At 50.5% G+C, this 20,237-nt stretch overlaps 1 protein-coding gene across 1 annotated transcript in view; it reads left to right on the top strand.

The window, feature by feature from the left end:
* EHD4 (EH domain containing 4) overlaps positions 1–16,893 on the top strand; it is a 68,883-nt gene extending 51,990 nt beyond the window's left edge. The window contains exons 5-6 of the mRNA XM_054565553.1: positions 8,679–8,843; positions 15,903–16,893. Of these exons, the coding sequence (XP_054421528.1) occupies positions 8,679–8,843; positions 15,903–16,439 (702 nt within the window). The 3' untranslated portion in view covers positions 16,440–16,893. The remainder of the gene's footprint in view (positions 1–8,678; positions 8,844–15,902) is intronic.
* The last annotated feature ends 3,344 nt before the right edge of the window (positions 16,894–20,237 follow it).

Here is a 20,237-nt window from a genome sequence, read left to right on the forward strand (position 1 = left end):
TTTTTATTTGACAATCTAAGGGGAAAAAGGTAAGTACTCCTGAGTAAATAGTCAGGTGTTGCATGTTTTAAAAATTCTTGCAGCACATCGGTTGGAAAACACTGTTAGGACAATGGAAACATAACCAGCAGAACTGGGGAGAGGTGGTGTAGATGGGACTAGTGCCGTACTGAGAGGCCACCGCTAGTCACCCTGTGCCTGTGACATAGAACCTGAAGTCACTGCCTGGACCCAGAGGAACCCTAGAAGGAAGGTCGGCTCAGTCTAACCTAGCCAGCTTCCGGGTCATACCCTCCCTGTCCCCATTCTTGGCTGTGCCTGTGAGCGTGTGTACAGCGGCCCTGGCTCCCCCACCTGTCGCTGAGCCTCTGAGCAGCCCCAGGAGGGTGTGCCTGACGGGCTGAGTGGTAGCCTGACTGCCTGCAAGTAAGTAAAGTCAATTCTGTCACATCTCTGAGGAGAGAAAAGCATGAAGCCCCTCTAAGAAAAAGTATAGGAGAAATTCTTTTAAATATGTGTGCATTTCATAAAATCTTTGTCCTTAGTGCTGAAAATGCCTCCAGGGTTTTAGTCCCAGAGACCATCAGAAGCACCCAGGAGCATTAACCAATGTAAATTCCCAGACCCTACGCCAGAGCTTCTGATTCAGGGCAGGGAGGTGGAGGGAGGGCTGCACGCACGTGTGCGTGCATGTGTGTGTGTGTGTGTGTGTGTGTAAAGCTCCCTAGGTGATGAGCAACTGGGTTTCTGAACCAGACGTCTTTCCTGATTCCCCAATCTCCCTAATTTTACAAGGGCAAGGCACAGTAAGTGGTTTCTCCAGGGTCCCTAACCCATTAGTGACAACGCCAGGACCAACAGACAGCCCCCCTGTTCCTTATTCTAGCCTTCTGCTTTGGCCTCATCACTTCAGTCAACAGTCCACAGGCCTGCCTCTCCCGCGCCACTGGTACCCTGGTCCAGAGGCAAGGTCAGCTCATTCCCCTTGTCTTCTAGAGGCAAAGAACCTGTCCCCTCCCACATCCTCTGGCTGCACACAGGGTGGCTTCTGGTGTGGCTTTGGGGTATGCATACCTCCACTCCTTTGCCTCATTCAGCCGACAGTTGCTCAGAGCCGCCGGGCCAGGGCTGGAGAGCCGAGTCAGGTGGGGGAGGGTGGCAGCCAACCCGTTACAGAATAGCGAGCTGTGTGCTGCGGGGGTGAGGACACTGTCCTCTGAGGAGGGCCCTGGCCAGGGAAGGCAGGAGGGTTCACTGAGGGCGACCAGCCTTCTGACACCGCCTCATCTGATCGCTCCTCAGCAGCCTCTCTTCACGGCGGTGTGCTCGCACAGCAGCATCTCTCCTGGGTCAATGAAGGGCGTCCCTGGCTGCCGCGCCCCACGTACAGCAGTACCCCTGTCAGCTCCTGTCCTCTCCCCAGCTCCGTCCCTGTGCAGGCTCATGCCCTCCTCCCCTCTCGCTCAGCTAGTCTGTGGTCACTGGTTCTCCTGTGAGTCACTGCTATGGAGTCTTTCTTCCTGCTACAAGCGGCTTCCTTTCTGGAACTACAGCCACTTTTATTCCAGTTCTGCAAACCCAGTTTGTCAGTCCATGTACTTGCAGCTCCCCTGAAATGATTTGTCTCTCCTGCTTGCTCTGGGCCTAATGCTTAGTGGCAGGAAGCCTGATTCTGTCCATTTGGTGACCCGTTGGCATGTGGTATTTCTTTTCTGCAGCTGATACAGCTGAACTTAACCTTCAGGGCCCACATTGCCCAACATTGTCTTATAACCAAGGCTGGTAAATCATGTCATAGCCTTTGCAGATTTCAGAATCTTTTGGAATTACTCTTAAATGCACATGGACATATTTAATTCACTTATTGTTGAGATCCTAGTGACTGCAAACGCAGCTGTATTCAGTCATACAAAGGAAAAAAGAGCCGAGGGCTCACTCACTGGGAGTGCCATGGGCGTGGGACTTTCTGCCGTCCTTGAGCCTTGGGCCCTCCGAGTGGGCCAGCTCGGCCTGGGTCTGGAGAGGCCCAGCGTATGGCCCCGGACAGACACAGGAACAATGAAGGCCCTGTGTGGACAGGGGCAGGGGGCGGTCAACTTGCTGAGCTTACTTCTAGGAAAAAAGCTTGTCATTTTTGTTTTCTCCCTGAGAATTGTTCCTTTTCATTAAAAAATATGCTTGAAGTACAGAAGTTCCAGCCTGAGCTTCTCAGTGCCTGCGTGCTCCCAGGACAGCACCATGCTGTGCGGGGGCCAGGAGACAGCCTCGGGCGGGCAAGGGTAAGAAGGAGAACTCAGCACAGTGCCCTTCGATGCCATCACTTTACCATCTGCAGTGTCATGGCCATTTGTGAACTAGTTGTTGCTTAAATGGATAAGGAGCCTCCTGCATTTTTCTCTTTGCTGTATTTATTTCTTAAAAATGTTCTTTGATTTTGGTATATTAATCTTTATTTCTCTTGGCCCAGTTTTCCTTTTGCAAGTCAACCCTTTCTAAGGGCCTGCAGCATTCCAGAAGCATTATGGTTTGCATTACTGTGTTATTTTGTCTGATCCAGTCAATAACTGCACAGAGTTGGGCACTGTCTTCATTTCTCTCACAAGGGAACTGAAGCTCAGAAAGGTGGCACAAGGCTTCCCAGCCTGTAAGTCACAAAATTTAGAATCATACCTCAGTCGGTTTAACTGCTGGGCCTGGAAAGCGTTCGCCCGAAATCCAGGGTGGACGGCATCTATTGCTCCTTCCTATGTGTATCTTTGCTTTCCGCTTTAATCTGCCATTCTTTTTTTTCCATAAAATTCTCTATCCACAGAAACCATACAAAAGTTCAGAGGTTTATCGAGCTGACACTTCGAAAACCTGCAAAGGATGTGTTTTCAGATGTCGCCTAGGAGGTGTCAGATCTGAGTTGGGGTATGGAGTGTGTCTATTTATAGAACACCACAGTCAGGCAGATTCATGACCCATCCAGAAATAAAACAAGTGGGGTAACGTCCTGCCGGTGCTACATTAATCAAACTCTTGGTGTCATAAAGATGATACTTTAATAATATGACAAATGCCACTCTTACCAAAGAGCTCTTTAAATGTAATGATTTTCTGATTTTTTCTATTTATATATTTTTTCACAGCTCTCTATTTTAAATGACAGGAAACCTTTGGAGTGGGTTTTTAGTTAGCCTCAAAGAATGAATCTTCGGATGTCAGTAGACCTCACTCTTTGAAGAGTATTCACAGTCTAAGATGCCAGTCAGGGTTTGTTTCATGATTCTTTAAAGTAAACTATTTGGGGAAAGATCCAATAAGTAGTTTAGAAAATATAATTTAGTTGAATTCAGCTATAAATAAAATAACCAAATTAAAGAAATGGTAGTGTTTTATGGGATAAATACACAAAAGTAAAAATTGAGGCCAGTTCTCTCTCAGAGCTCACCCTTTTTAAACACATTGTCCAAGAATAGGAAAGGTTCCCTCCTATTTGGAGATCTTTGCTCAACAAAAAATGAGCCAACATTTTGAGGAAGAAACAACTAAAAATGAGAAGGAAAGGGAGAGGTCAGTGATTTTCAGGGTTCACTGTAGTTTTGTGGCATTTAATTTCATCTTCAAAACATGTTCCCTTCTTGGTCACGTGTACCGTGCGGAGCCCAGCTTTCTGGTGTCTGCACTGTCACTTCCTTCTGTGGAGAAATGAGGTTAAGGTGTGCACGGGTCTTTCCACAGTAGCTGATGAGGACGAGTCCGCCATGAGGCTTCTAAAAATAACTCAGTCGGCAGTCCTGAGCTGCTGTGGATGTGTGTGTCTGTGCTTGAGCCTGTGTAGGGAAGCCTGTTTATTTGAAGGTTGACCTCAGATGACTGAGTGGGTCCCCTCCAGTCCCCGTTAAGCTGTTCAGAATCCAGTGGCTGTCAGTGCCAGCTGTGACTTCAACAGACCAGCAAAACCTCACTCAAGTAGAAGCCTATCAGCTGCTTTTCTCTGCCTTGCACAGTCTCACACTCTGCTTCTCTTGGGTCTTTATGAACTGAATTTCTATATCATCATAAATCCACTTTAAAAATGCACTGATCCCCTGATGTTAAGTGCTCTTTGCAAGATTCCAGCTGGGCCTACAAAGATGCAGGTCTCCAACAGGCTGTTAGGCTTGCAGAGTGTAGAATCATATTTTCCCAGACTGACCCCCCCACCCCGAGCTGCTCCCCAGTATTCAGATTCCATGAGCATTTCCACTTCTACTCACCATGAGCACTGGATGCTTCTAGTACTCACAGCCAGGGTTGCCCTCCGAGTCTAGAGTGGACATGTCCAGTATCACTCTGAGTACATCCTTCCCAGTCCTAGGTATATAGAAACACTTGTCACAGGACACAATTGATGCAGTTGTGACAGAGTCGATATGTGAACTATCTGTCAATTCATGTTCATTTAAAGGGAGGACATCTCTTTCTGCTCATTGAGTTATTAGCCCAGAGAAAAAATTGACATTCCGGGCTTTTTCAGTTTAATACAACGGAATGGGCAAATTGGACAAGATAAGAATGTTTAAAAAGCGCCCAAGGTGCAAAGTCCTTCACTTGTGAATGAAGCACTTGGGACTTAAATTCATATGTTACTATTCAAATATGGAGAGGTTATTAATTAGTCAGTAAGGACTAAATAGCCATGAGTCTTCTGGCATTATCCTTCCAGCTACTGGTCTTTGACCATTAGTCAATAAAATGTGACATTTTTACTCCTCTGTCTAGTGGACATAGTGCATTCAAATCCATATCCTCTTGATTTTAACCCTCCCTGTGAGGTAAGGGTTGTAATTTCCAAATTGCAAATGAGCAAGCTGAGGCTGGGGATTAGACAACCCTCCTCAAGTTGCTCAGTGAGTGGGCAGAGGCGACAGGGCCTGACCCTCGCCTTCCAATTCCAGGTCTTGTCCTGCCTCCCCCTCTTCTCCCTCTGCTCCCTCTTCTCTTTCCCATTTCTCTTCTTCTCAATGAGTTTTCTCTCATTATGAAGAATAAAAGGTGTTAGACTGTTTCCACCTCCTTCCACAGGACCGTCGCCTCATCTGGCTCTCTATCCAGCATTTATTTGGAGAGACACCTTTGACGCATAAGGACTTTTGTTGACGTTGACATTGGGGATTTCAGGCATGCCAGCTGTGCTCTCTGTTTACCAGGAGTCCTTAGAAAATGACAAGGTGCCATCCTGCCAGAAGATTGCAGTCTTTACCCACATCGTGTTCACAGTGTTGTGTGTCATAGTGTATTCGTTCCTTGTGTGTGTAAGGGTAGAGTATGTGACCTTCCAAAGCTTCCCTAGCAGTTAGGAACAATCAGAAGCCAACCTCAAAGTTTTCCACAGTTTTCTATAGGATGCAGTTCATTTTGAATTTCAGATTTCCAGCAGCTTCAGTAAGGTTTTAATTTATTCTCACAGACAGCAATTCTGTAAGGACAGGGCTGAGGCAGTTGAATGGTAGTGTCTACACCCTCTAACTAGCTGTATGACCTTGAGTAAGTCATATGAATTTCCTGGAATCTGCTGTTCACCTAGACACAGGGGCTCCTTACCAGATTTAATATGCCATGATTCTAAGGATTATAATTTACCTTGTAACTTGATCAGCTTTTTTTTTTTTAAGATTTTATTTTATTATTTTTAGAGAGAAAGGAAGGGAAGGAGAAAGAGATGGGGAGAAATACCAGTGTGTGGTTGCCTCTCAAGTGCCCCCTACTGGGGACCTGGCCCTCAACCCAGGCATGTGCCCTGACTGGGAACTGAACCGATGACCCTTCAGTTTGCAGGCCGGCACTCAATCCACTGAGCAACACCAGCCAGGGCTGATAAGCTTCTTCGATGCGGAGCCCATTCTTGGAATATGACCCTGCATTATTGCCTCAGGATGCCCAGGGAAGGGCAGGAGAGGGGTGGCCATGCAGAGATGGCACAATTGGAAACTTCCACAAAACAGGCCAGTGGAGCTTCCTGGAAGTGGAGGCTGAGGTTGAGAGCATGAGTAGGTCACCTGAGGGTCATGACTCAGGCAGCAGCACGCAGGTGGGAGGAAGAGGAGGGAGTCAGGGATTGACACAAAAACTGCCCCAGTTATGACAGAACCCTGGAGGCCTGGTGTCCAAAGGTGTCTCGTTATTCAGCAGCTTCAGTCATCAGCCACTGAACACCATGAGGGCTGAGGTCAGGGAGCAGGTGCCAGGCGGTGGGTAGAGAGCTGTGGTAGGTGCACATCACCTGCAGTTCAGCCCAGGTACAGCAGACCCCTGGGTACCAGGAAGTGCTCAGGAACAGGGTACCAACCCTAGAAGGCCAGGGGCTGGGTAGGGAGTCAGCGTTCCCTGAGCGGGGGCCTGGAAACTCTGCGATGCACAACAGTAGATGGTGAGGAGGTCTTAGGGAACCCTGCAGGGGCCTGGCAGCTGCCCCAGGCCTGAGCTCGTCAGGGGTAGGGGCGGGGGAGGTGTTGGTGAGAAGCTGTTGTAGATGGGAGACTGAGCAGCCATGGAACTTCCTACTTGCGCTGGGGCTGGCTCCAGAGCGGGTCAGGTCTGGGCGTGGAAGGGAGCTGTATCCACAGGTTCAGTCCAGAGGCTCCAGGAGGGCTGAGGCCGAGGAAATGAGGCAAGGACCCCCGGTGAGCAGCTGGTTCTCCCTGATTAAATATGGCAGCCCCTCCAAGTCCTTCAGGGCCACCCAGAGCCCTCCCCAGCCACATCCATACGAAGTCAGGCCTCTCTCTCCAAGGCAAGGAAATGACTAGTCTTACCACTTATTCATCATATCCTCAGGAGTGTAGTTAAAGCCCATTACTCTAAATAAAGGATTCCCAAACTTTTGGTTTCTCTATCTCAAAGAATCATGTAAATGTTATAAATTGTTTTAATTTGAAAAATAAGTAGAGAGACAAGTTTACTAGTGACAGAAAGTTTAGAATCAACTCTCCCAAACTATATGTATAGCAAGAGCCAGGCAGCACAATGTGTGCTTATGTAAAAATGACCTTTATGGGAATGGAAAAGCTGGCACTGTCTGGTCCGAGCAAGCCAGTGTTTGCCCTCTGCACTTATTTTTGTGTTCAAGTCCTAGCAGAACGGCGTGGCTGTGCCCAGTGTGTATCTATGCACAGAGGCCCTCAGCTGAACTGTGGGATGTATCTGCGTAACCCCTTTATTTAATTTCCACTCTTCCACAAGATTATAGTACAAGTCTGTTTTCTTTAATAGGATTTTCCTTAGTTACATAGTCATTTTTGTTCTGTAATCACTGCTCTGTTTTTCATCCTTTCTTGTTTTAGTTATTCTCTTGACTTCTAAATCACCCTGTAGAATTCTCGATACACAAAGAGAACTTCTGTAACGAACACTTCTTAAGGTCCTAAAGTTGGAAAATCTGGAAGTGTGCGATGTTAAGGAAGGTGGTGACATAGGCCAAGCAGGACTTGCCGCCCCCTGGGTTCTAGTTGGGCCTGCTGCCCGCTTGTGATCAGGGTTTCTGGGGGTCCCTCCCCCTGAGAGAGCTTCTGCTGTCCATCCGGGGCCCAGGCAGCTCATCCCGTGCAAAAGTGACCTCAGTGCCACTGGTGGAGATCTCGGGCTTTCCACTGTTCACAGGAAGGTTACGGGAATTCTCATGTGACTGCTCACTGGGCACACGTTTCCGTGCAACCAGCCGCTGACATCAGCTCCAGTTTCATTTCCTGCTGTTCCTGGGCACTGGCCCCGGTGGAACTCCCTTTAGGTCTTCTGGTTAATCACCAGAACTAAGATCTTTCCCACCCCCACCCCGCCCATCCTGCTGACTCCCCACAGACACAGAAGAGGCACCACTGACCTGTCGCCACAGGACGACTCCAAGTCAGCCGCCCTTCCTCGGGGATGCGGCTTAGGACAGGGCTCCAGGGGAAATCTGTGCAACCCGGCCTTGCCACCACCCCTTACCCAGCCAGGCCTCATCAGCCTGCCTGGAAAGCCGGGAGCTGAAGGCATTATTCCTGCCTCTCTGCTCGGCCAGAATCATTATTAGCACAGTACTAGGGTAGCGGTGTCGTTCCACAGCCTCCATCAGCTCCTAGCTCCCCAAGCAGAGCCTTCCCCCACCCAAGCCTGCGCTGCTGCCTCGTACTCGGCACTGCCCAGGTGTGGCCCAGCGTGGTACCTCCACACCGCCATCCACGCGTGGCCCTCCCCTCCCCCACACATCCTACCTGTTCTTTAGGGCCCAACTCCAACATCGCCTCTTCCCTGGATCTGCCCTCCCACAGCCCTTATCTGCCACAGTCCACATCCCGAGGTCTTTTCCCAACTCTTTCCCCTCCCGACCCTTAATGGGAGGGGTTTTCTCTGCTCACTTTTCCCGAGTGCTCTCATCTACTCCTGTGGCCCTGGCACCACCCCTACTCCAGCCCTCTCCCAAGCTCTGGCCCTCCCTTCCAGCCACCCTGAGCCCGCTCCCCCTCTGTACCTCATAGACTTCGCATTCCCCATGTCCAGAGCCAGACCGATGATTCCCCCCATCCGCTCCCCCAGGCCTTGCCCTCCTCCTGTCCCGAGGGCCATGGCTCCGCAGGGGCGCCTGCTGTGTGTTTCCATGCATGTAAGATGCCACCTTGTTTATCCTTCTGGTGCACTTGTAAATGCCACATCCTCACTGACACATACCCCTACAGGTACACGCCTATATCATCAGCCACCTGAAGAAGGAGATGCCGAGTGTTTTTGGGAAGGAAAACAAGAAAAGAGAGCTCATCAGCCGGTTGCCAGAAATCTACATTCAGCTGCAGCGAGAATACCAGATTTCTGCAGGGGACTTCCCAGAGGTCAAGGCAATGCAGGTACAGAGCCCGTCACAGTGGCATGGACAGGGCGGACGGGCACCGCCACCTTGCCGGCTGGTCGCTGGGCAAGCATGGTTTCATGGTTTAGGACGGGGGAGGATGCAATGAAGTCATCTTCCTGATGGTGACCCGTGACAGCGGGCTGCAGTGAATAGGGCGGAAGTTGCCTGCCTCCTGGAACACTGAAACAAGAAGGGACACATTTCATGAAGTTAATTAAGCTCATGTGAAAAAAATTATATGAGCCATCCTCTCAGGCTCTGTTCCAGATCATTTTGATGTTGGGGTGATGCCTGCTTTTTGGAATCCCAGAACCTTAAGGGAATTAGAGCTGGGAGTGACCCTGGAGGCCCCCAGGCTGCCCCCGCAGGCCGGCCCTGCGCTGTGGGATTATGTGCTCAGGCAGCATCGGTGCTGCAGGCTCAGATCAGTCGGAGGCCGTGGACACGGCTAGACAACACTGGGACACAGTGCCCACTGAGGGCTTTGCCTAAATGTCCATGTAGGGCAGCCTTAGGCCAGATTTCAGGGTCTCCCTGAGTTATGTGTGGGCAGCCCCAGATGAGCCCAAGTGGGAGCTGCGTTCCGCCGCCCTGGCCTGACCAGTGTGCCCACCACCCCGCAGTGGTGTTGGATGAACACATCAATGCTGAGCACACCCTTCCGAGCGAGGCAGACAGGTCCTCGCGTTGGACAAGAAAATCATCCTCACACAGCCAGACTGACCACCTTCTTGCCCAGGGCAGGACCTGCCTACACTGGGGCCACAGGCCTCTGGGGGGCGAGCGATGCCCCCACAGGGCTGCAGCCGGTGACGTGAGCCGGGGAGGCCGGCCGGGCGGACAGGACCTGTGCCGCCCGCTCTGGCTACCTCTTATTTCCTCATGTTTGATAGAGAGGTGGGTTCCTAGAAGTGTGTCTCTATGAGGAAGAAATCAATTGTACAAGCAAAGTGAGAACTTGTGGGGGGCCATGGTGGGGGCAGACTGGAGGTTCGAGCCTCCCCCCCCCCCCCCAGGAAGGCCCTGTTCTGCCTGGTGGTCGCTGCCCTGCTGGAGTGCAGGCCTGGAAACCTCTAAAGTCCCCTGGTTTTCACATTTTGGCTCAACCTTTCAAAGAATACTACATAGGCCAAACAGGGCACGCCACACGCTGGCGGCGCCCGGAGCCGCAGGGGAAGACAGCACTGACGTGAGAGTGCAGTTTAAAGCACGCAGCCGGCCGGCTGGGCCCGTGAGCTGCCTGCCTGCCTCGGAAGGGGAGAGACAGACAGGGGGCAGGTACCAACAGGCAGCTGGAGGGGACATGTCCATTAATGTAAACTTCATATAAGTACCCCCTCTAAGAGGAGTGGGTTGTACTTACTGTTACAATGGCAGGGCCCAGGGCGAGTGTCTCTGGTATACGTGACCTGGTCAAAATGGCTTAGCCGGCTTCAGGATAAGTACAGAAACACCTGTGTTCTCTCATAAACGAGTGTTCCTGTGCTTAGGAGATGAATTGCTTTTCTTTTTTTTTTCCTAGTCACAAGTTGGCTAATTTGAGGAGCCTCTTGGAGCATCTTCCTGAGCAGATTCCACTTTAATGCCCTTGGTTTATGCCCTGCATTCCATGACCAAACTGGGGACACCTGTTTCCCGGCGTCCTTTAGAGATTTTCAAAGGGGAATTGGTTTCTCGAAGGAACTGAAAACCATGCCCAGCATGGCCTAGTGGGGCTCCGGTGGCTCATTAACCTGCTGAGGCTGCCACCGTGCCCTGCCCACAGGTCAGTGCTGTCCCCCAGACCTGAGGCACCACCGCGCCCACGCGGGGCTGCTACACGCCTTCCCCCAGGGCCTTCCCCCGCTTCCCCAGCGAGCTCCCCTGACATAGGGAGCACACTGTGACCAGAGCCACTGGTGACCACGTTAGCCTGGGCCTGGCCGGGTCAGAGGACACCAAAGGTGGGGCGGAAGGACAGCCCCTGGAGAAGAAAACAAGGGAGCCGTGTGCCCCCTCACTGTGGGCTCAGGAGCAGGCACAACCCTGTTTGCTGGATGACACTGGAAGCCCGGTGTCATCCACTGGAAACCCGGTGGGTCAGTCCCCACACCAGGTTCCTTAGCACATTCAGTGGACACCTGAGTGCCCTAGGACTGGGACCGAGGAGTTCCACCTGACAGATGCCCCGTTCGCCTGTGTTCACTCATTCACGCACCCCAGAAAGACTAATTAGGCCTACCGTGGTCTGGCAGTAGTCCAGGCCCCAGAATAAATCAATGAACAAAAAGAAACTAATGGCAAAAATCTCTGCCCCAATGGGGTATATGTTGTGGATTATGGTCTTTGCCACTATGACTGTGGTTGGCAATGAAGCTTTGGGCAGCAAAGCTTGTTGTTGGGACACGTGCTCCTTGGTACCGCAGAGCACTGCTGTGCTTCAGTCTCATTAATTAACGTACTCATTGCCTGTGACTTCGGGACTCCCTTCCTCATAAAGCTGAGCCTCCGCGGGGCAGCGGCCCTGTCCTCTTCCCTGCCGTATCCCCAGCACCTCAATGAATATGTTTTGAATGAGTTTGTTCTTAAGTTAGTATATATTTCTGTCAATGAAAGAAAGTCCAAGCCTATAGGAAAAAAAATTTTGAGAGTTTATTTGAGAAAAAAAAACTGAGGACCAGCCAGAAGCAAAATCTCAACAGATTGAGAAAATGCGCCAAAGAATGGCAGTTTTACAATTCTTTTTATACACTTAGAATCAAAGGAGAAAATGTAAGGAAGGTTCTATGAAATCCATTCTGGTAGACTAAGGAGACAGGAGAAAGCAAAGCGGGGCAATCTCTAGGACTGGATAAAAAGGAAAGTAGACACATATTTGTTTTCCATTAGTAGGTACAGGACACTGAACGTCCCAGTACATAGGGAAGGTCAGGGACAACGAGGTAACCATAGGAGTTGCTGGCAGCCCCCGCCTGGTGCAGGTGGCTGTGCCTCCTCCGAGGGGCGTACGAAGACAGTTACTGACGTTCTAAAGGCATATTATCCCAGCGCACAAAACGATGGACAGGGCTCCCGTAAGGCACAAAATTAACCTTTTCTTAAGGAATCTGCAGGCCCGGATTGTGACTACGCACTAGATGTCCTGTGAGTTCCTCTTGGCCACTGAGCTTGTCGGGTTTGCTACAGAGCCCCTCTCTTCCGTTCACATGCACATCCCAGCAGGCTCCAGGGCAGTGACTCCCTCAGACCCTGGTCCAGCCCTGATTCTGACTCTCACGGGCCTTAGAGACCAGCAGTTTCCAGAGCAAACCCCTGGGAACCAGAAGAGGCTTCTCCCTTGGGAAACTAGCAGGGCCCTGATCACACCGCTCCCGTCCCTTCAGGGGCTCCCCGGAGAACAAGACAGGCCCGGAGCCTGTAAGGTGTGCTCACAATCACCTGGTACTCCAGGCTGGTTTATTGTCACCCAGGAAGCGGGTGGGGGTGGGAGTCGGGGTCACGGTGTAGGTCAGGGCCTCTGTCATCCCTGAGTCTGTTGATCATCTGACTTCCTCTAAACACAGGCATTTGACCTCACTTCACCTGCATCTGGGATCGGGTCGGGTTAAACTTGGCAACGATTCATCATGATCTTTGCACCTCTCAGGGTCACTCGGAGAGCTCACCGGGGCCAGCTGTAAGTCTCTGTTCTCCCTGTGCTCTCACAGACCACACTGGCCTGGCTGACTCTTAGCCATAACGAGTTGAGTGTACTTTAAAGGCTTTTGCCTCGTGCCGGGAGATACCTGTGACCTGCTGGTAAAACTCCCTGTGTCCACCCTGTCCTTTTGGGATGGAGCCTGATTTGCCACACTGATGTGTCCATACTGGAAAACAAGGAGAACACTAGCAAGGCTCCCTTTAGTGCTGACTCGGTAGTCCTCCAAGGAGAATTTGGCCCCCATAGCTGAGGATTTGGCAGCATTTCAGCAGCAGAGGGCAGCAGAGCCACCCCCCAGCTGCCCAGACCCTCCCTGGATTTGAAAACTGCTTCTGGTGAATCTTTGGAGTCAGCAAGAGACAGCCCTTGGAGACTGGGCCCGTAATTGACCTTTGAGTTTTGGGATCCCGGGTTGGTGGCTTTTACAGATGCAATTGTTGATGAGTAAATCTTTAAATTCTCAGGGTATATTCATCCCATTGAAAAGATTTCTGTTTTGGAGCCGCCCTGGTGGAGGACAGGGAGGGCAGTGGTTTACTTTGTGCCCCGCACTCCCTGGTCAGGCCTGGGGCGTCGGGGAGCGCAGGAATGGGCATGCGGAGTGTATTTCCTCTGTGCCCTCCAGGGCGGAAATGACTGCAGCTGCTGCTTCCTGTCCACTCCTCCAAATATGTGGCCATTTCCCCTTGCCAGCTTTCCAGAGGTTGGCGGTCTGGACCCACGTCCCCTAGAGGAGAGTGGAAAGTTTGGGCGGACACCACAAGGGCCCTGTGTGTGCTCAGAGCCCAGGCTCGTTCATGAGGAAATCGGGTGCTTGTGCACCCAGGGGAAGCCAGCCTTGTTTACCCGGCAGCACTCGGATTTTTGTGTAGGCTGCCTGCTTTCCTCCTCCCACGCTTTCCCGTCTCAGTCCCCTTGGATGACTCAGCTGTTGGCAGCTGATGTTTGGTGCTGATGTTGGGGTGACATGCAGGTGTCCACAGTCTGTCCGTAAGGATGAAGGAATGCGTTCTAGAAACCCGGCCTGTACCGCCCGCTGCTCTAGGCCGAGGGCAGGCCACACACTGACGTCAGCCCAGCCCAGTGAGACTTGACAGCTGCCGAGTTTGTGGCTAACAAAGTATTGAAGGTGCCTCTCTGGACATGATGTCAGGCAGTTTAGCTTTCAGTTCTGTCCCCTCTGCCACCTAAAGCTAAAGGCTCTACTTCTAAATGAACAGCATAGAATGTCTGCCCTGCTGGTATGCCCTAGAGACCGCAATTTTGGTTCTCCATTGGAAACAACCTAAACATCATAAATGACAGTGGCTTATCTATAAATTTGGTATTATGTAACTATTAAGAATAAGGTTATGTATCAGGCCAATTCCTAGGTTCAGTGCAAGCCTGGCTAAGCATAGAAGGACTGCCCCAGAACAGAGCAATTCTGCAAAGACAGAGAGGTGGGATATTTTTTTGTTGGTTTTGGTTGGCTGGCTGGTTGGTTGGTTGGTCTTGGGGTTTTGTTTTTGTTTTTTTTTGTTTTAGCTCCTGACATTCAAGGAAATGACTGTCAAAACTCTAGCTGAACACAGACTGAGGAACAGATTTCAGTGAATACAGTCTTTGCAAAAAATAGTTTAGGAACATTACTAAAAAAGAATAAGTTTGTGTAAAAATTAATATGATGGAAAGATATAATACATTATTTCTTTTAAATGCAGGTTGTTAAACACTGTGGTCTTATTTCAGTTAAAATGTGTGTGTCTGTGTATGTTTTTATAAAAATGGCTATACCTCAAATATATTAGCAGGTTCTCCCTGGGTGACGGGATTGAAGTGATTTTTTATTTTTGTATACTGGTTTTTCCCCCCAAAATTTTAAAAATAAAAGTGTGATATTTATGATAACACAAAGCTTGCTTGCTTTCTAACTACCTACTATATCACTTGTACCCCAACAGTCAGGTCTAAAGGGGATGCAAAACCTCTCGAGGAGTCTCCCTGCCTCTTCCCCCGATAACTACACACCAGGCCCTCCAGAGTTGTCCCAGCTGCCATGCCTGGAATTTTTTTTTACAAAACTCTGTTGAAGACATTTTCCACTATATCTTTGAGGCCCCTCATAAAAAGACCTCAATATCTCTCACACTTCAGGACAAGAGAATGTTCGAGATGAACAGGTGGTTTCTCCCTTCAGACAAGGAGGGGGCGCGATCCTCCTCCCGCCGATCCCAGCCAGGGCAGCTGAGAAACAGCAGCTTTTCTTGTCTGATGTGCTCATTCCTGTCCTCTCCCTTTTAATTACTTGGCTTTTCCTTTTCTAATGACATCTATTTCGTGTTAACATTTTCACTATAAGCTAAGCCAACCCTTTTTGAAAGCAGACAAGAACAAAATACTTGTGTCCTTCCTCTACTAAAGCATAGGCTCCCTGAGAGACAGGCTCTGGCTGTGCATGTTTATATCTCTGGCCCCTAATACATGCCAGATGGGTGGATGGATGGATGGGTGGGTGGGTGGATAAGTGAGTAACCAAGGAGACCTGAGGTGGGAGGAACATTTCTACCCAGCCATTCTCAGAGCCTCTGTGGCATTGATGGTTGGCTCTAGTCCTGGCCGGACAATTGCCTTGTCTCTCTGGAACCTGTGCTCCCGCTGCTCTGCCTACTGATAGGCCAGTTCTCCTGGGAGGCGGGGCTGCAACCTGACCTGGCTTGACTGGTATCCTCAGCTTTGGCTGCATTCACACGCACCTTCCCCATCCCCGCTCTGCTCCCTCTTACCAGTTTCAACTTTTACCTGTTTATAACTTAAGTAACATTTGTAACATTTTCAAAGGTTGATTCAAAAACAACATCCTTAATTGTTTCACCTAAATAAGTCCCTCTGCCACAGCTTCATGTCATAGCACAAGGAACACTAGCCGAGGGGCAGGAGGCCTAGGCTCTTGTCTTGACTCCACCAGGACGCCCCAGGCGCTCCCTGTGAAGAACGGCTATTAATCTCATCCTTCTTTATTCCCAGCTCTGTTAAGATCGACTGAGGTATGTCGTAACAGAGAAAACAGTGACTCTCTAGAGGACTAAAAAAAGAAAAAGGCAGGGCGAGGGCATGTTGTCGTCTTAAAGCCCTAAGCGGTTGCTGCCAGTCATACAGCCACCAGCAGAGATGAGCTCCTGGAGCAAAAGGTGCATCCCATGCATCTATTTCTTGTTCCAAAAGCCACTCCTGTGTCTGGCAAGTGCTGGAAGAGAGAACTCTGGAACAGCCCCGAGTACAGAGTGGAGTGTCTGCTTCAAGGGGAAGTTCCTGTCCCTCAGCTACCCCCCCCCCCCCCCGTTATCCCCCTGAAGAGAGGGCATGTAACCAAGTCTGTGGTTTCTCCTTCTGCAGGAACAGCTCGAGAGCTATGACTTCACCAAATTCCACTCGCTGAAGCCCAAGCTGATCGAGGCTGTGGACAACATGCTGACCAACAAGATCTCGTCCCTGATGAGCCTCATCAGCCAGGAGGAGCTGAACATGCCCACACAGCTTGTGCAGGGCGGCGCCTTCGATGGCACCGCCGAGGGCCCCTTCAACCAGGGCTACGGGGAGGGCGCCAAGGAGGGCGCCGATGAGGAGGAATGGGTTGTGGCCAAAGACAAGCCCGTCTACGACGAGCTCTTCTATACACTGTCCCCTGTCAATGGCAAGATATCGGGCGTCAACGCCAAAAAGGAAATGGTGACCTCCAAGCTGCCCAACAGCGTCCTGGGCAAGATCTGGAAGCTGGCCGACTGTGACTGCGATGGCATGCTGGACGAGGAGGAGTTCGCGCTGGCCAAGCACCTCATCAAGATCAAGCTGGACGGCTACGAGCTGCCCAACAGCCTGCCCCCCCATCTGGTGCCCCCCTCTCACAGGAAGTCCTTTCAGAAGGCTGACTGAGGGGCAGGCCACCCACAGGGCAGGTGGTGTGGGGTGCGAATCCTGGGACTTGGGCCTGAGGCCCTTGCTGTCACTGACTCACTGAGTGACCCTGGGCAAGGCACCACCCTCTCTGTGCCTCAGTTTCCCCACCTGTAGAATGGACACCAGATGAGGTCCTTCCACCTCCCAAATTCCCTGAGTTTTTATTAAAATATTGGGGGTGGGGAGCAGATAAGGAGATTGTAGGGTGGAGAAGAAAGAGAAATTGACCAAAGAGTACTCAGAAGCCTGGAGAGACGCGAGTGTGGAGGCGGGCCGGCGGGAGCCCCCGGAGCTCGGGGTGGGAGCCGGGGGGTGGGTGCCGCTGCAGCAGGAGTCTGCCGGGCTCCCCTGGACCGCACATCACCGCGGGCCTGTTTGTCCCTCAGGGCAACCTGAGGGAGCAGAAAGGATGTTATTTATTTTGTTTCCTGCTATAGAATGCTATAGAATATATATATATATATATATATATATATATATATATACATATATATATATATAGCAGATAGGGTTTCTGTTCTCTCCAAACTCTTTACCAAAGAGAAGGTGATTGCTGCCCCAGGTTTGAAAGAGGGCAGCACGGAGTCTGCACGCGCCCCATGCCTCCCTCAGGCCCAAGCGGAGGGGCAGCCAGGCCGCAGAGAGCGTCCGTCCCAGCTCCCTGCTCACCGCCCCACCGCCCCGGGGTCTTCCCAGCAAAGTGGTATTTCATGAAGAATTGGGAATTAATAATTTATTAGTCCTGCCAAGATTTCTAGTATTCATTTCAAGTCATGTTGAAATCTGAAGATTAGCTTTTCTCACTGGTCTGTCCAATAATTTGTAGCGAAGTCTCTTTATTGTGCTTAAACTATAGTAAGGGAAAGAGGTAGTTCTCCCCAGTTGTCACTTACACTTGTTACCTGTCCCCAAGGCTCTTGGTCAATGGCAGGATTTAAACTCAGCAAAAGCATGTCCTGGTGAATGCAGCGTCCTGGGCCTGTGGACAGAGGGGAATGAGGATCCAGCCTGCCCTGAGCTGTCACGTAGAAGTCAGTCCACTAGCATTGGGCACTTTTTATTTTTTAAAAAAGGCATTTTAATGATGTCCAGTTTTGGTGCGGTTTTTTTCTTAAAGCATAAAAAACTTTATCTAGAAATACGATGGAATCTTTCGTATAAAACATTTTCTTCAAAAAAGCTGTGTGGTTCATATCACGAATGCCCCTCTACACTGGTTCCTGAGGGCTCTCTCCCAAGTCCCGGGTGTAGGCCCCTCAGAACCGTTCACTCCGATGCCTGCGTCAGAGGGGGTGGTCCGTGCTCACTCCCGCCCCATGGGCTCCAGCACTTTACCCGTGCGGTAAAGGAGAGGCGCACGACATAATGATGGCCGCCCGGCGTGGGGCCCTGCCGGCGCCAGAAATGAGTGAAATCAGAGCAGTCCCACCTGAGCCTTCCAAAAACCACTTTTTTTTTTTTTATGTTACCTGTGACATCAAGGTCAGAATTGTGGGCTCCAAAGAAATTTTTTACTTTAGAAAAGCGTGTATCCAGATGCCAGCCCTCACCCTCCCCTCTCTTGCTTTCTAAATACTTTTAAGGGAAATCAATGCATAGCATGGTTTTTATCCTTACTGAGCACTTTTAAATTAATTAGATATGGAGAAAGGAGACATTTACAACTCAGTCCTGGAACACGAGCAGGCGGTTCTGTGACGGCGGGAGGACTGCCCAAGTGTGTGAGCACAGTGGCGCCCACCGAAGGGCAAAACTGAGAGGCAAGGAGAGAGTTCATTTGTCCATAGGTTTAGCGATGCCAAACTTAGCTGATTTCCCATTCAGAATTATCTTGCTTCTTTAACTCTATTGAATTGTCATATATAAAGATAAATATATGCACATATATGTCACATGAATATGTATTTTTGACACTTGTCAACATGTACATATGTAGATATGGCCAAGTGTTGTCTATGTAGAGACATATAAGAAAACTGTTTTCAGGAGCCAATGACTGAGGTTTCTGGTTTCTCTGTGGAAGGAAACATGGTATTGGGATCCAACCCCTCGCCCCATGCCCTCAGCTGGTAGAACATCTGGCAGCCGAATCCTTTCCCTGCTGAGGAAAAAGGAAAAAAATCGGATGTTCACGTTTCTTAGTAAATTCTCTTACAACATGAAGTCATTGGAATTGATTGCAAAGAAAAACACTGGAAAACATAAGGGATGGCACCCAAGTGAGGACCCATGTCCTCCCAAGACTCCCACACAGTTCCTTTAGTCTGTGTCCAAAACACCCATTATCCCCACCCCAGCGTAGCAGGGCAGGGGGCAGCAAGATCTACCCTCCCACACCTACCCGACTGTCAAAGTACCCCCTCCCCACAGTGTTAACATGGTTGGGAGGGTGGAAGCAGGTAAACTCTAGCTCTAAAAATCTACCTTTCTGCTCTCCATGATTCCACAGAAGAAAATGTAGTTTCTACAAAGCACATGCTTGTCACATTACACAATCCTCTGGAGTTGAGGGGGAAAAATGAAAACTTGAGCTACCCATCCCGAAGCTGAGTTCCCAAATGTAAGCCTGCGAGTGAGGCTGAACCCCTCTGTAAAAACAGGCACTAAGACCCACCCAAACGCCCCAGCTCCACAGCGAAGGGCAGACGTCCAGCCTGCTTCAGCCTTCCCCAGCCCAGCATTGAAAATTGGTCCCTTTCTCCCCGTGCACTTGGTTAGGCCAAGGCAGGGTCCCTCCCCGTGGGGATAATCATTCAGTCGGTTGGCCTTCGCTTCTCCAGGGCTAGACTGGGTTCTCCTTGGAACACTTGCCAATATGCAGCAACGGCTTCTTTGGACTTGAGGCTATGGTTCCTCCCGCAGGATGGCGGGCCTTGAAGAGTTGAATTCTTATTCTATTATCATGGGACAAGGTGTCCAGGTGGGTCAGAGAGCATGAGAAGGGAAGCAAAATGCTCCTGTTCTCCCCGCAACCCCCGCCCCTGCACCACCTCACAGCAGGGGCTTTGGCAGAGCTCAGCCCGACCGCCTGGACCTCAGTCCTTCCCAGTGGCCTGCCGGCCCTCCCACGGAGCTGCCTCCCCGCCACACTGGGGAGGTCTTGTACCAGTCGTGCCTGGCATCCAGTACCCCGGACAAGTCGCCTTGACGATAAGGAGAGCATTTAACAGGCACTGTTCATTTCTGCCATGGAATGGGGCAGAAGAATAACATTTTTAGGGACAGATAACCACTGAGTATTCAGGTAAACATGGGCCTAATTTAAGAGTATGTCAGGTTATGTGTCAATCAGCCAATGCAGTTAATACACAACGCTTCTTTTTTTAATCTTTTTTTTTTTTTTTGTAATCTTGTTTAGAAGTGTCAACCAAAGAAGTCAGTCTACTGATTAATAAACTTCTGAAAAAAAAAATCACTACCTTTCCCTCCACTGGCTCTGGTTGCCCAGGGACTGCGTGCAGCCGTCTCTGAGGTAAAGCGGGGATCCCTGTCATCCATTCTGACGCCAGGCAGAGGAGTTAGGGGGTGGGGCGCCCTCTCTGCACACCATCCCTGTGACCCCCGACTTCCTGTGTCCTCTCTGGGTGGGAGACTCCCAAAATGGGGCTTCTTTATAAAGAAAGCAGCTCCATCCACTCGGGGCCAAGGCCGGGTGTGGGAGCAGGCCCCCAGGGGAAGCTACAGCCCCAACCGAGAGTGACCGAAGTCACAACTTAGAGGGGGCCTTGGAGGTGAGCCCTCCCGGGGATGGACCAGGGAGTCACTGAGCACTCT

Source organism: Pteronotus mesoamericanus, unplaced genomic scaffold (genome assembly GCF_021234165.1).
Source record: "Pteronotus mesoamericanus isolate MK-2021 breed Mesoamerican mustached bat unplaced genomic scaffold, CSHL_Meso_final contig_164, whole genome shotgun sequence".
Classification (NCBI taxonomy): Eukaryota; Metazoa; Chordata; class Mammalia; order Chiroptera; family Mormoopidae; genus Pteronotus; species Pteronotus mesoamericanus.